This window comes from Glycine max, chromosome 12 (assembly GCF_000004515.6).
Source record: "Glycine max cultivar Williams 82 chromosome 12, Glycine_max_v4.0, whole genome shotgun sequence".
NCBI lineage: Eukaryota > Viridiplantae > Streptophyta > Magnoliopsida > Fabales > Fabaceae > Glycine > Glycine max.
In genome coordinates this window covers 10,232,473-10,247,865 of record NC_038248.2, presented here as the reverse complement: position 1 = coordinate 10,247,865, position 15,393 = coordinate 10,232,473, and the positions used below count along the sequence as shown (strand labels likewise).

Here is a 15,393-nt window from a genome sequence, read left to right as displayed (position 1 = left end):
TAAAATCCATAACAAAGTAATATTAGTATTGTACTAAACTTTAAATCCAAAATACATTATAAGCAAACTAAGGGTTGCTAGCACCAGAAGATCCTCTTGCATCCAAAGGTGTATTAGGAACACTTGAAACATCATTTAGCTGAAATAAGAAAAGTAAAAACACTTAGTCACATATACTATATACAAGGGTGTATCACACATACTAAATCATAATGACCATCAATAAAAATAATCAATTCTAAACAATTGTTTTAATATTCTAAACTTATGCATGGTTATTACCTTGGTCATGTATGTTTACTTAAAGACTTAACTTGAGATAAAGAGTATTAAGAGCTAGCCAAAATCAATAAAATTCTACCTTAATATTGTTGATTAACTATAAAATCTACCTACAAAGCTGTAAATTAATTAGCTTAATAAACACACGTACCAATTACAAATTGTTGTATTTCTCTATAATGATGTATGCATATTAATTACTTACATGTGTTTGATCAGGAGTGAAATAACTAGCTAATTCTTCAGGGATCCTTCCTTCCTTCATTATCATGTAGGCCTTAAAAGCTGATTCTAAATTGTTGTATTTCTCTTGCCATTGGTTTGAAGATGGAAAGCCAACACCAGATGAAGAAGAGCTCAGACTAGAAGCTCGAAGTCTTGTGTTCCTGAATGTATTAGAAGGAACAGCTCCTAATCCCATGCATCACACTCTCCCAGAGTGCTCTAACCCTAACACTCTACCAACAACATCAAGAGGAGAAACTTCAGATTCATCAACTATGCTTTGAGTCAATCCTACTTCAATTTGTTCCTGCAAACATGTAATAAAAGGAATTACAAAAGTTTTAAGATTAAGCACAATCCTTGAAAACAATGTTACTAAAGAAAAACATACCGCTATAGTCTTTGCTGCTTCATTTACAAATGATCCATCTTTCCTTTTATGAGTTTCAATATATAATTGTCCACGACTTGGTAGCTTCCCAGTTTCTAACAACTAAGATAAATAAAGAGTAAGTAAACATTGAACTTTTTTAATTAGTAAAAGTTAACATTTAGTGTCATTACCAACTCATTTCTTCTTCTAGGATTAGCTTTGGATCCACCAGTGTGTGGAATAACTTGCTTGCTTCGAATCTCTTTATTTCTCCTACAAAGTTCCTATATGCAAAGCAATTTCAAGTTTACAACTTGTAATAGTAATCATATAACTAGCTATAAAAACAATTCAATAATTAAAACAATCTAATTGTACCAATGTGGATGGTTTATGACGATAATGAACAAAGCGAGCCCATTGATCTTTATCTATGCCTATCGACACATTTTTTATGATTTCATCTCTTGTTTTGGTTGGATCGTTGAATTCATTCCATAAGCTTTGCCTATTTGCAGCCCATTTTCTTCTCATACTCAATTTGCAATACCGTTTTGCACCAGCTTCATTAATCTTAAAATAAAATCGAGGCTAAAAAAAAGACAAATTTATCAAATATCATATGCAAAATAATATATATATATATATATATATATATATATATATGAAAAATAGTAAAGATAAGGTTTCTAAGTGGTGTAGATATAAAAAGTTATATATAACTAATTGACATACCTTTAAAATTGTTTCAAAGCAATCATCAAAATAAGCTTTAGGTACGCCTGAAGGTCCAGACCATCTATCATAATCCATAGGAAATAATTTGCAATCAGCTGCTAGTGTTCCAAGAAATCCTGCAAGCAAGGCTTGTGCTTCACCAATTGCTTGGCCTTGGTCATCAAAATTCACAATGATGCGTAACTCCCTAGGTAAGCTATTGACTCCCCTAACTTTCACCTTAATCTTCTTGATCGTTTCTTCAGAGTCTTTAACAGTAAAAGAATTTCTTAATAAGAAAATGTAATATACTTCATATGATGATAATTACAAAAATAAAAATAAAATACAATACTTGTATACCTATTGCTTCAACAGTCCAACAGTGTGTAGACTCACGCCCAACATGACGTCTAGTTGTTTCATCTTCTTGTGGAACTTCAGATGTTGATACATGAGAAAGAGGGACATTACCAGTTGGGACTTCAGGAGCTTGTGTGGAATCACTTGGCGGGGAAGAAATTTCAGGATTCATTGCTGGAACTTCAGATGTTGATTCATGAGAAAGAGGGACATTACCAGTTGGGACTTCAGGAGCTTGTGTGGAATCACATGGTGAGGGACATTGTGGTTGAGGTGCTGATTTTTGTGGATTTCTAAAACGCTTCACCTTTGGCATGACTACATATTCATGACAACAATATTAAGAGAAAAATAAATAAAGAATAATAAAATTTAAGATGACATACTATCAAAATTAAAACAAGATTAAAATAATTAATAAATGAAATAATAACAACATTTATAAGTCAATCAACTATATCATATTTAGGCAAATGTGAATTTCTTACTATTTTAGGAGTTACAATTCAATCAACTATATCATCATTTAGATGGTTTGTAGCCAATTGTACATATTGATCATCAAGCCTAGAAAATTGTTCAAGTTGTTGCTCTTGGTATGACTCATTTTCATATGCATTTTCTTCTACTTCTTCTCCCATGTCATATAAATCTATTGGCTTTATGTGTACAACAACACTCCATCCTTCATTGACAACATCATCTACATAATACACCATTTGTGCTTGAGATGCTTCAATGTATGGTTCATGTTCTTCACGATCACCAATATGAATCAATCTATCAAAGTTAACACAATTAAAATTCCAACAATCCTTTTTATACCCTCTATCTCGTGTAGTATCAGCCCATTTACATTTAAAAAGAATAACAGAGAATCGACCATAGTAGTTAATCTCAATGATATCTTCCAACTTCCCATTTGAATTAATATTTAAGAAGATTGTCATTAAGGGAATTCATAACTTGAGTAAAAAGTGAAATAGATTTTTAATTAGGGGAAATTTTTAATCCTTCTTCTCGAGCCAAGGTTCGAAATTTGAACCCATTAATATTATATGCAGTAAATGTAGATGCAATTGGCTTTGATGCTCGTGCTAAAAACTTTAGATCAGTAGACATTTCATTCATTGTATCTGGATTCATAATCTAAAAAAATTGGAAGTTAGAGTTTGAAACAAAGACGGTAAAAAAATCCTTATCCACTAAATGACTACTCACCCGCTTTCTAAACCAATCAACAAACTCTTTATTGACTTTTTTCTCTATCTCTATAGACGAAGGTCTTCTTCCTCTTGAACTCCTTTTTATGAATTCTCTAAATTCACTACATAAATTAATTATTATAATCAATACACATGACTATTATTTATAAGTAGTATAACAATAAAAGTTTATGTCACTTTACTTACTCCACAAATGGTGTGACTATAGTGCAATTAAGGAGCACATATCGATGAGCTTGCAATTTTTGCATTGGAGTTAAAGTGAACATTGAACAAGCTCCTACTGGTTTTCCAATTTGTGGGAAGATAGAGGACACAAAAAAGGTCTCATTATCAATTGGGTTATCACAAACACATTTAGGTCTATTGAACCTTGTCTCGATATCTTCAATGTACCGAGAACAAAAGGTAAGAGACTCTTCAGCTAAATACCCCTCAGCTATGGATCCTTCAGGTTGTGCCTTGTTTCTCACAAAGGATTTTAAGTGACCTAATTCCCTATAGAAATAACTAACAATTAAAGAGTGTACAAGCAAGATATTTATAATATAACATCATAAATTTAAATTATTTAAATCTTTACCTCTCTACTGGATACATATATCGATAATGCACTGGGCCTCCAAGTTTTGCTTCCTCTATAAGATGAACAGTTAAATGAACCATAACTGTGAAGAATGATGGAGGGAATAACATTTCTAAGTGGCATAGTGTAACCACAATGCGATCTTTGAGCAACTGAAGTTCTGGAAGATTTAAAGTTTTACCACAAAGTATTCTAAAAAAAGAACAGAACTCCACTAAGATAGAAGTCACATGGTCTGGCAACAAGTTACGAATTGCTAGTGGTAGCAATTGTTCCATAATAATATGGCAATCGTGACTTTTTAACCCAGATATTTTATTAAGTTTCTCATCAATACATCTGGAAATGTTACTTGAGTAACCATCTGGTACTGTAATAGTCTTCAAAGTTTTCAAAAATAACTTTTTGGTACCACGTGTTAGTGAAAACAAAGCAAGGTGATACTTTCCATTATCATCTGGCCAAAGATCAGGCCTTAAGCCCATTTCTTTTAAGTCTTTTCGAGCATTAAGGTTGTCTTTTGATTTATCCTTCTCATGGAGCAATGTATACATGACATTGTCGCATACATTTTTTTCAATATGCATAAAATCTAGATTATGTCGTAACAAGTTAGACTCCCAATATGGAAGTTCAAAGAATATGCTTCTTTTATTCCACTGTGTGACTTCTTGTCTAGATCTTTTTCTTGTTCCATTTTGAATAGCTCCAGTTCCAAATGTAGTATTAATATGTTCCACTTGTCGAAAAATCTCAGATCCAGATAATTTTAATGGTGGGTTTCGTTCTTCTATGCTTCCATCAAAGCGAACACGGTTCAATCTAAATTTATGATTTCTACTTAGAAAACGACGATGCCCCATAAAACACCACTTGTTACAATTTCGAAGGCGACAAGGTTCCGCATCTAAATTGCAAGTTGGGCAAGCCAATCCTGTGTGTATGTTCCAACCAGATAAGATGCCTAAGCTAGGAAAGTCACTAATTGTCCACATAAGAGCTGCTCGCATTCTAAAATTTTCATTTAAGGATGAGTCATAGGTGTCCACACCACTCCATAACTCACATAACTCTTCTACAAGGGGCTTTAGGTACACATCTATGTTATTTCCAGGAGATTGCTTGCCTGGAATGATCATTGATAGAATGAAGGAAGTGTGGTTCATACATATCCAAGGTGGAAGATTATATGGAATTAAGAAAATTGGCCAGATGCTATAGGTAGAACTCAAGGTCCTAGCAGGATTAAAACCATCAGTAGCAAGGCCTAAACGAACATTTCGAGGATCTGAAGAAAACTCAGGATGGATTAAATCAAATGTCTTCCATGCCTCTCCATCTCTTGGATGCCTTAACAACCCATCTTTATTGTCTTCCAAAACATGCCATCTCATATCTTTTGCAGTCTTACGACATGTGAACAATCTTTGCAATCTTGGTTTCAATGGAAAGTAACGTAAAACCTTTGCAGCTATTTTCTTCTTCTTGTTGGGTTTCCATCTAGATGTACCACAATGCTTACAAGCATCCAAACTTTTTTCATCATCTCCCAAATACAACATGCAGTGTTTTGGAGAAGCATCTATGTTTTTATAATTAAGACCAAGCTTGTTAATAATTTTCTTTGCCTCATAAATAGAAGGAGGAAACTTTGCTTTTTCAAATGCGTCATTTAACAAATCCAATATCATAGTCATTGCCTTATCGCTTAATCCACACAAAACTTTTATATGATATAATTTGATTATAAATTCTAGTTTTGTGTACTTGCTTCCTTCATACAATGTTTGGCTCCCGTCCTTTAGAAGCTCATAAAAGCCATTATGATCTTCTTTTGGTTCATCATTTACTATTTCATCTTCATTTAATGGTTGTGATGCACCTACATTAGGGTCATGTTGCCTATATTGTTCAAATGCGTCATTGATCATCATTTCCATTGGGTTTTGAGGTTGAACACCACTATCTTGGAAAACATCTTCCACTTGAGAAGATTCTAATGCTTGCTTTTCACCATGAAGATCCCATATAACAGTTTTGAGGAAATGGTTTATATAGCAAGTGATCTTCAACTATGTCTCTAGTTTGCCATTTCATAAATCCACATTTTGGACATAGACACCAAATCATTTCTCCTACAGCTCCATTCTTAAAAGCAAAATCTAAGAATTTACTCAAACCAATGGAGTAATCAATTGAGTTTCTGGCCTTTGAAATCCATGACTTATCCATTACAAAAGATACCTAAACAATTTTATTAAAATAATTTATCACACTATGATAATATAACATAGTATAATATGTATTAAAAAAAAGTAAGTCCCCCACAAAATTATAATATAAATTAAGAAGAAAAACTATAATAATTATTCTAACTAATTTTTATGTTACAGCTACTACCATATATGTTATAAAATAAGAATAGGTATTTAGAATAAAAACCAATGGAACCAACAAAAAAATGAATTACAAAAAATTATAATAAATTACACTTGTTAGCTAACTAGTAGAGGTTGTAACATAAAAATACTATCATGAAAATGTAATGTACGTTGTAAAAACATAAAAATAAAGATTACAATGTTTAATCAAAATAAGAGAGAGATGAAGTACCTTTGAACTTCCAGTAAATGAAAGCAGAGGAATGTGTCTTTTGTTATTGCCTAACCAATTTCAGCACCTCTCAAGAACTTCAGCTACAAGCTTTAAAAAAAATAAGGAAATTAAGTTAGTATTATATACGACAAGTTAGTATATATATATATATATATATATATATATATATATATATATATATATATATATATATATATATATATATGACCTTAATAGAAAAAAAAGAATAAGCAAATTAACCACTTATTTTTTGGAGCGAGTGTGCTACAAATCCACAATAGGTTTGAATTTTGGATATTCAAATACAATAACACTTACAGAAATATTATCACTCGTAATGATTAATTTTATTTACTACACTCATAGAACTGTCTCTTGTAAAAAAAAAAAGCACCTAATCCATGAAAAAAAAAACAGAATAAAAAAAAGGCTACGCGTTGACTGAAAAATTGACCCAAAGCATTCCTGTTCCACCCACCAAAAAACTCCCTACTCCCCACCCTCTCTCATAAACGAACATACGATGTTAAATGTTATTGGTAGTGACAAGAATAAGAGTAATGTAGGTGCAGGTGATATGAGAAACAAACAAAAAAGTAATGCAAAAAAATTGTTTCAGTACATTATCATGAGTAGATGAATCATGATTTTAGTGGATATGGGTCCAAAATTCCAAATTAAAGTTCAGAAGTGTGGTTCATAACATTATCTATGTTCTTCAATATCCAATGCCCTTAACATTATTTAGTGATTCATATTTTGAGATTTGAAAGTCCAAAATGATAAAAGAATATATATATATATATATATGCATGTGTCACTCCATGCTCTGAACAGAACACAACTCCAAAATCTCCTAACACATTCTAGAACTTGATTCCAAGTTACAATTAGATAGCTAAGGTAATGACTAATACTAATAACATAAACAGTGATTATCACTTCTTCATGACTGACTAGAACCTGTTCTTGTTAATGTATCTAATTGAAGACTCAAGAAAATCCGATTTCTCTGGCAACAAACTAACATAATTTATTATTCATTTATGTATAAAGCTTAAATGAACCTAACATTTTTATGCCCCGACCATATATATATGCATCTGTATTGGATAATAATAACAATTAATTGATGGGCATTACTCTTTTTCAAAAGCAAAAAAATAATGCACGATTGAGTTTCTTTAGCACAATTTATTATTCAAATGCTACCTCCAAAAAGGTCACTAGGGAACCCATCACCCAACTATAAAACAAAAGATGGAATTTAAAATTAAATTGAATTAGATCATTGTCAAAAGAAAAAGTTAGATATACCAGTATCTGACCATCAAAGATATTTTCCATCTCATGCATAATATAATCCCAGAAAGGCAATAGGATAAACAAGTAACATCAACAAATTATGCAGCTTTTGATTTCAGTGTCAGGATTTTATATCAATTGTTAAAAAGGTTATAAATGTCAGCTCAGTTAACTGCAAAATTAGGTGAATCATTATTAATGAAATCAATAGTCAGTTATATTTTATTATATGCAATGGTTCTAAGCCCAGGCTGAACGCTTTTACATCTGTTCTACTAGCAATAAAGGGGGTGTAATGTAAGGTGTTGAGTCAATTTTAGAGTTGGATCTGGCACTACTAATCTGAGCAAATCAGTGTATCTAAGCAATTTCAATTTTCACAAACGAAGCCTTCAGTTAGGCAAAGTGTATCTAAGCAAATCAGTGTTGTGCCTTTGATAGATCCCAAAAAGGTGGATACTGTTCCACCAGACCCAATCAGTGTCTTTATAAGTCTGGATATATTACATCTATTAAATCCAACATCTTTTCCTAATAAATAACAGTGCCACAACATTGGTGAACCTAACAAACCACAATTACAACCATGACAGCATCCATGTTCTTCAATATCCAATGCCCTTAACATTATCTAGTGATTCATATTTTGAGATTTGAAAGTCCAAAATAATAAAGGAGCAGAGGAAAAAAGGAAGCCAATAATAATAATAATAAAGAGAAGGGAAAAAATTATGGGCACAATGGAAAGAAATATTTAAGTGCCAAAGGGTAGGTAGCCACCTCAAACAAGGTCAGATCAGTCCCACCAGTTATGTCCCAAACAATTCCAGTAGCCCTCTCTATACCAATATCCAGTAAAGGTGACTGGATGGCATTTAATGCAGCATCTCTTGCCCTTGATTTTCCTTAAACACAAAAAGAAGCCACATGATAAATTTCAATAATATATGTAGCTCAAAAATTAGAATGCCAAGAAAACAGAAAGTGGTGTAGAAGAGGTAAAAAAATTGTATTATGTTAACCATTACAGCATAATATTAGGAATATCTTCAGAGTTCAGATTACGTTAGAATATATTAGCATATCTTCAGAATATACTGTGAAATCAATTAGTCATGTAAATGAGGAAGCAACCTAAGGAATTGTTTCCTGGTTTATTTCCTTAGTTATTGAGGGTTGGTTATATACTAGTGCTTGTATTAGTGGACTTGGGCTTGTAATAAAACATTGGCTTAGTATTTTGTTTCATATGCTTACACCCTTCATATTGCTTTGTTGGGTATACAAAAAATAGTTATAATGCAATGCCAGCCATGCCCCAAAAATCACTTCATTTGTATAAATCCTTTCCTTTTGGACATGTATGCTGATGAGCCAATATGTACAACCGTCGAACATTTATAGTTTGAGTATCACACAATCACACTACTCTCTACACATTATACAATCTTTTTGTAATCAAAACAGAGAATCAAGAGCTTCTTCAGATTCCAATCACTGCATAATTATGAATCAAATAGAAGATCAAGAATTAGAGGCTACATTGCAGTTTCCATACACATAATACATTGAAGTTTGCTCACCGGGCAAAGTACATTGAAATACGAGCAACACAAAACAAGGCAAGTTAAATTTGATGACTTTTTTTTGGTTGAATCAAAATTTTATTCCTACCAAATGACAATGTACAGCCTGCACACAATACAAAGAACAAGAAACAGCTCCTAATTTTTTTTCTGCATAAGTATAGAAATTTCTCACATTCATCACCACTTCCTCGTTTAGCTTCAAAATTCTTACCAACTCTGTGTGCAATTCTGGAGTATGTTTATCGCTCAAATTTTTAATGGAAGAGAATGAGAGATGTTTTGAATGGTTTTCTTTTTGTTGCGTTGGAAGAATTTCTATGAACCCTGATTTAAAAAGCAATATTTCAATGAACCACAATTTAAAAGACAATATTTCTATTAATCCCATATTTAAAAGGCAATTGGGAATGTTGAAATTAATCAAATTATAGGATTTTAGGTATTGAAGGAGAAAAATGAGAGAATATAGATTATGTATATTGTGATGGGTTACAAGGTGATACAAATCATAAAGCACTACCCCTTATTAGTGTATTGCCTTAGGTCCTAACTCTATCCCTCAAAATTTTGTAATTTGAGTTCTGTCCATGCTTTATTAGGACGACTAGATTGAAGTTTGAATACTTACAATAGAACTCTGTTGTATCAGGTAGTCATGTGGCCTTAAAATCATACATGCACCGCCAGCAAAGTTCAGACTTGAGGAAAAACGTCAGTGACACTGAACACAATACAAATAAAAGAAGTTAGGAAAAGAGAGTATCGAGATGATCTATTTTTTAGCACTCAATTAGCAAAATGAGGATGGACTGAAAAAAAGGTCCAGAAAAAGGAGGCATTAAATGTTTAGCCTAACCTGGAGGTGATTAAGTAACACTGATTTCCCCTAGAAACAATCGTGCATACAGATTGTGGAATTGCAGCTGTAATCAGCATTAATGAAAACAAACATTTTGCCATTAATATTTGATAAAACTCCAACCTAGAAAAAAGTATGTAGCGATCCTTCAAGACCTAGATTCTTGGTCTGAATCTGAGTGACTCTCCCTCCAGAACAGTACACATAAGACCATGAAGGAGGGCCACAAGGGTTTGTGACACCATAACAACCCTTTTCTAAAATCATTCAGAATTCTGAGATCATTCGGGTTTGTGACACCATAACAACCCATTGTGATCATCAGGGTTAAAAACACAAAGATGCTAACTTTCATCATACCCATCATGGTTACCTTAACCCCACAGAGAAAACAAAAATCAAGGTAGAAACTTTCCCATAAAACTCACAACCCCATTTGTGTCAAAGATCGGCATCTGAGTCGTAGGAACAGAATGAGACAGCAACAACAGACCCAGTGGGAAAAGAACAGAACATGTGAGTATAAATGTGCGGTACCGAGAAAGAAAAAAAAACAGGGAATAGTTGCAACCCTAGCGTAGGATGGTTGTTCAGGGAATCGGAAAAGGGAAAAGAAAAAAAAAACAGATACTCTTATCGAAAGGAAAAATCGAAGAAGAAAACGAAACAATTGAAGAGCGGAGAAAGGAGAAGAAGAAGAGTGAAGAGAGAATCTTGTACTTGAGTTGAGAGCGGAAGTGAGGGGTGGAATTAGGGATTGAAGGTTGGGGACAACCAGTACATATTGGGATTTTGTAAATTTTTTAGAGGGAATTTTTTTTTTGCCGGGAAAAAATATGATTTTTTTTTATTTTAAAAAGAAAAGAGTGAAAAAATAATATTTAATTAGCAGAGGTTATAACACCTCCGCAAATTAAGTACAAAAAATTGTAGTTTTTAATAAATTAAGGAGGTTTCTAAAACCTCCACAAAATAACCTCCATTATTTAATATTTTTTTTGTAGTGTGTTTGTCATTAATTTTTTTTATAATTGTATAATTTGTACTTCAAATCAGGAACGTCCTAATTTGAAGTTGGTGTCACATGGGAGGAAGGTGACATTGATTGGGAGGCCAGTGCTTGAGATTGAAGGACTGGTTGGTGCCACAGGATTAAGTCCACTGATCTATTGTTCAGTTGTTACTGGCGATCCTGGACTTATATCCGCATTTGTGGAGAGGTGGCACAACGAGACCAGCACCTTCCACCTTCCGGTAGGAGAGTTGACAATCACATTAGATGATGTGTCGTCACTCCTCCATTTGCCTATCACTGGCGCGTTGCACAACTTTCATGCTCTTTCTGCGGAGGAGACGATATTTTTGTTGACCGAGTTGCTTGAGGTGTCTGCTGAGGAGGCTAGAGCCGAGACAGCACGATCACGTGGGACATACGTACTGCTGGGATGGGTTCGAGACATTTATGAGATGAGATGACAGGCCCGACAGTGGATTGTAGCAGCTCGTGCTTATCTGCTGCACCTGGTCGGTTGCACTCTTTTTGCTAATAAGAGTGCAACTATGTTCATGTGGTGTACCTAGACGCTTTTCGCGACCTGGGTCAGAGTGGTGGTTATGCTTGGGGAGTTGCCGCGCTGGTTCATATGTATAACCAGTTAGATGAGGCTTCTAGGACCACCACACGACAGATTGTGGGGTACCTGACTCTGTTACAGGTAAATTTTGTGTTTTTAAATATGTTACGTTCGATTATGATTTAAACATGTTTTTATGTTATGTTAACCTCATTTTTTTGTAGTGCTGGATCTATGAGCACTTTCCTAGTGTGCATCAGTGCGTCATAGATGATACATACTAGGAGACGTCCCCACGTGCTTCCCGGTGGCTGACGTCGAAGGCGCATATGAAGGGAATCACAGGAGCACCGTACAGGGCACGTTGTGATGCTTTGACCGTCATAGATGTGTCCTGGTTGCCTTACACTGAGCATCGGGGGGTTAGGGCCTTTGAGCTGATTTCATCATTCCAGGTTCAGCTTTGATGGGGTCCTATGGTGGTCACAGCTCGACTGGAGAGGGTACTACGGCAGTTTGGTTACATTCAGAGCATCCCTCCGCCGCCTGTTAGTGCTCGATTGTCACATGATGATATAGATGACAGGTGGATGCATTTTGTGGACCACGTACTAGCTGTGGGTGAGCTTTGTCTAGTGCATGGGCAAGTATCTGCGGATTACATGGAGAGGTTTTTCCGGATATCTCACCCATTCATGATACCGATCCAGGCAGGTGACCAGCCCAGAGATGCACCTGCCGCAGACCCTGAGGAGTACATGCAGCCGCCCAGCCCCCAGGTACCAGTGGCATTTGACCCCCCTCCACATGCAGTGGTAAGAGTTTTTGCGTGTTTAATGTTTGATGAGTTGTTATTTATTTTAAATTTTATAATAAATGTTTTTAATGACTGTCACTGGATGATTATAACGGCTATGAGGCGATTGCATAGAGGTTGGAGCGTGTGCTCAACCTTAGGATGATCACTGCAGGCACAGAGTTATATGATATTATGCATGATTGCCTAACGATTGCCAGAGGGGGAGCCAGTGCTAATGGAAGTGTCAGGGCTCGACAGAGACGGCGCATAGAGCATTGATTATTGTATCTATTTTTTGTTTTGTAGTTGACATGATTTTTTGTATTTGTTACATTTTTTTAGTTTAATATAGTTGACTTGTTTTGCACAGTTTATTATTTTATGATATTAACTGACATATCGATTCTGATTTCGATCGTGGTCCTTAAGTGAAGTTTTGGATTGTTTTAATTTTTTTTTAAAAAAAGTGAAGCTAAAATCATGAGTTTTGTTCGTAAGAATTACATTAAAAATAATTTTTTTTACAAAAGAGGCAGGAAATCCAAAAAAATAGGAATCAAATCCTTTTTTGATGTTTAAGTACCCATGTCTGGGGTTTTTTTTTTCGTGGGTGTGCGAGTGGCGTAAGACATTGGAGGGGCGTTATTTGTCATGTTTGGAAGTCAAAGAACCCAAAAACATTATTGCCGTTCCCTGGTTCCATCAAATAAAACCTAAAAAAAGAGGCAGAAAATCCAAAAAAATAGAAATCATACCCGTTTTTTTGTTTAAGTACCGATGTTTGGGGTTTTTTTTCGTGGGTGTGCGAGCGGCGTAAGACATTGGAGGGGTACTATTTGTCATGTTTGGACATCAAAGAACCCAAAAAAATTATTGCCATTCCCTGGTTCCATCAAATAACACCTAAAAAAAGAGGCAGAAAATCCAAAAAAATAGGAATCAGACCCTTTTTTATGTTTATGTACCCATGTTTGGGATTCTTTTTTGTGAGTGTGCAAGTGGCGTAAGACATTGGAGGGGCGCTATTTTTCATGTTTGGATGTCAAAGAACCCAAAAAAATTATTTTCGTTCCTTGGTTCCATCAAATAACACCTAAAAAAAGAGGCAGAAAATCCAAAAAAATAGAAATCAGACCCTTTTTTATGTTTAAGTACCCATGTTTGGGGTTTTTTTTCGTGGGTGTGCGAGTGGCGTAAGACATTGGAGGGGTGCTATTTGTCATGTTTGGACGTCAAAGAACCCAAAAAAATTATTTATGTTCCTTGGTTCCATCAAATAACACCTAAAAAAGAGGCAGAAAATCCAAAAAAATAGAAATCAGACCCTTCTAAGTATGCGTAAGGTTTCAAGGTCAAACAATTAAAATAAATTATCTTTGGACCATTGAAATAACACAATGAACTTTATTATGGGATTTAAACACGCCGTAAACAGATAAAGGTTACATCAACGAAAAAGCAAAAAAATTAGCATTGCATTCAGTTGTTTAGCGATGTCACAGTGACCTCGTCTTCGAATTTCACAACATATTTAGTAAAGACAGCTAAAATTTCTATTGGTCCATATTTTTTCCATTAGTTAGATTATACTAACACCTTCAGCAGTTCTTCGTTGGTCTTCAGCTCATTAATTTCATATTTTATAAGCGTATCTGAATACTCAAAGCGACCTGGTTGGCGGAAAAACAATCGTCTTACCGTTTGTGATTCATGAATTCCAAGAGGGGGAATCCCTTTAGGTGCAAATTGCTTTATTAAATCATTCAGTTCATCGATGGTACTTGTTGAAGGAGTTTGAAATTTCTTAGGATTTTTTCCTGTGAACAGGCATCCAACAAATTTGTTCTGCAGTGGCATGTTCCATTTCCCGTTGTAATACAAGATCGCGTCATGAGTACGGGGCATAGTGTGTTGAAGTAAGTTTATTATTCCATCTGGTGTTCTTCCAACGGTGCATAATAACTCAATCGGACCAACACAAGAAAATTGATCATTACACATTAACATTGTGTTGACATCGTCATCATTTATCAATTTCATACACTGAAAGTGAATTTGGTTACCTGTATGGGTGAATGGCTTCCGGTAGTGAATTTCATCCAAAAATTGTTTGTCGGATAGGTGAAGGGTATTGTGTATTCTGATTTTTAAGCTTGCAAAATCACAACTGTTTGGTACTCGAATGGACACCGGAGTCGAAGTTTGGAAGTAAACCCCAGTATCATTGTGAATAATTGATCTATTTGAAAAAATGAAAGCCAACCTTGAGTTGACAATCGTCTGACTGCTAGTTTCTCCTAAAAATTCCATACTTTGTGTATCAATTGGGAGACTATGTGAAAGCAAGATAATGTGTGATTTATTAGCCGTGTCTGCTATATATATAGATGGTTGTGATCGACAGATTGCTTCACTTTGTTTACAAAAAAATAGACGCGCGTGAACATTGATGCAAGCTCCATTGGAGCTTGTAGGCCTAGGATCTTCTTCATCAATGGATTCCTTTGCTTCTTGGAAGATAAATGGCAGCGGAATGGAGAAGGAAGAGAGAGAGGAGACGCCACTTCAAGGAGAAGATGAGTCTAGAAGAAGCTCACCACCATAGGAGGCCATGGATAAGAGCTTGGAGGAAGAAGGAGATGAATGAAGGGAGAGAGAGAGAAGAGCACGAAATTTTGTGCTCAAAAGGAGCTCTGAAATCTGAAGTTAATATTCAAATGATCAAAGTTGAAAAAAATACACACACATGACCTCTATTTATAGCCTAAGTGTCACACAAAATTTGGAGGGAAATTCAAATTTCACTTGAATTTGAAATTGAATTTGTGGAGCCAAACTTTGGAGCCAAAATTTCACTAATTATGATTAGTGAATTTTAG

The 15,393-nt window shown here is 34.7% G+C and overlaps 1 protein-coding gene across 1 annotated transcript; it reads right to left on the bottom strand.

The window, feature by feature from the left end:
* LOC102661367 (uncharacterized) lies at nucleotides 1-11,431 on the bottom strand. Its single transcript, XM_006592353.4, has 11 exons — nucleotides 10,139-11,431; nucleotides 9,911-10,003; nucleotides 8,474-8,598; nucleotides 6,386-6,475; nucleotides 1,961-2,278; nucleotides 1,616-1,866; nucleotides 1,259-1,471; nucleotides 1,072-1,164; nucleotides 899-1,000; nucleotides 488-814; nucleotides 1-139 (listed from the first exon to the last, which is right to left on the bottom strand). Exons 5-10 carry the CDS (start codon nucleotides 2,274-2,276, stop codon nucleotides 707-709), a joined length of 1,083 nt encoding a protein of 360 aa, XP_006592416.1. The 5' UTR covers nucleotides 2,277-2,278; nucleotides 6,386-6,475; nucleotides 8,474-8,598; nucleotides 9,911-10,003; nucleotides 10,139-11,431; the 3' UTR covers nucleotides 1-139; nucleotides 488-706.
* Between the last annotated feature and the right edge of the window lie 3,962 nt (nucleotides 11,432-15,393).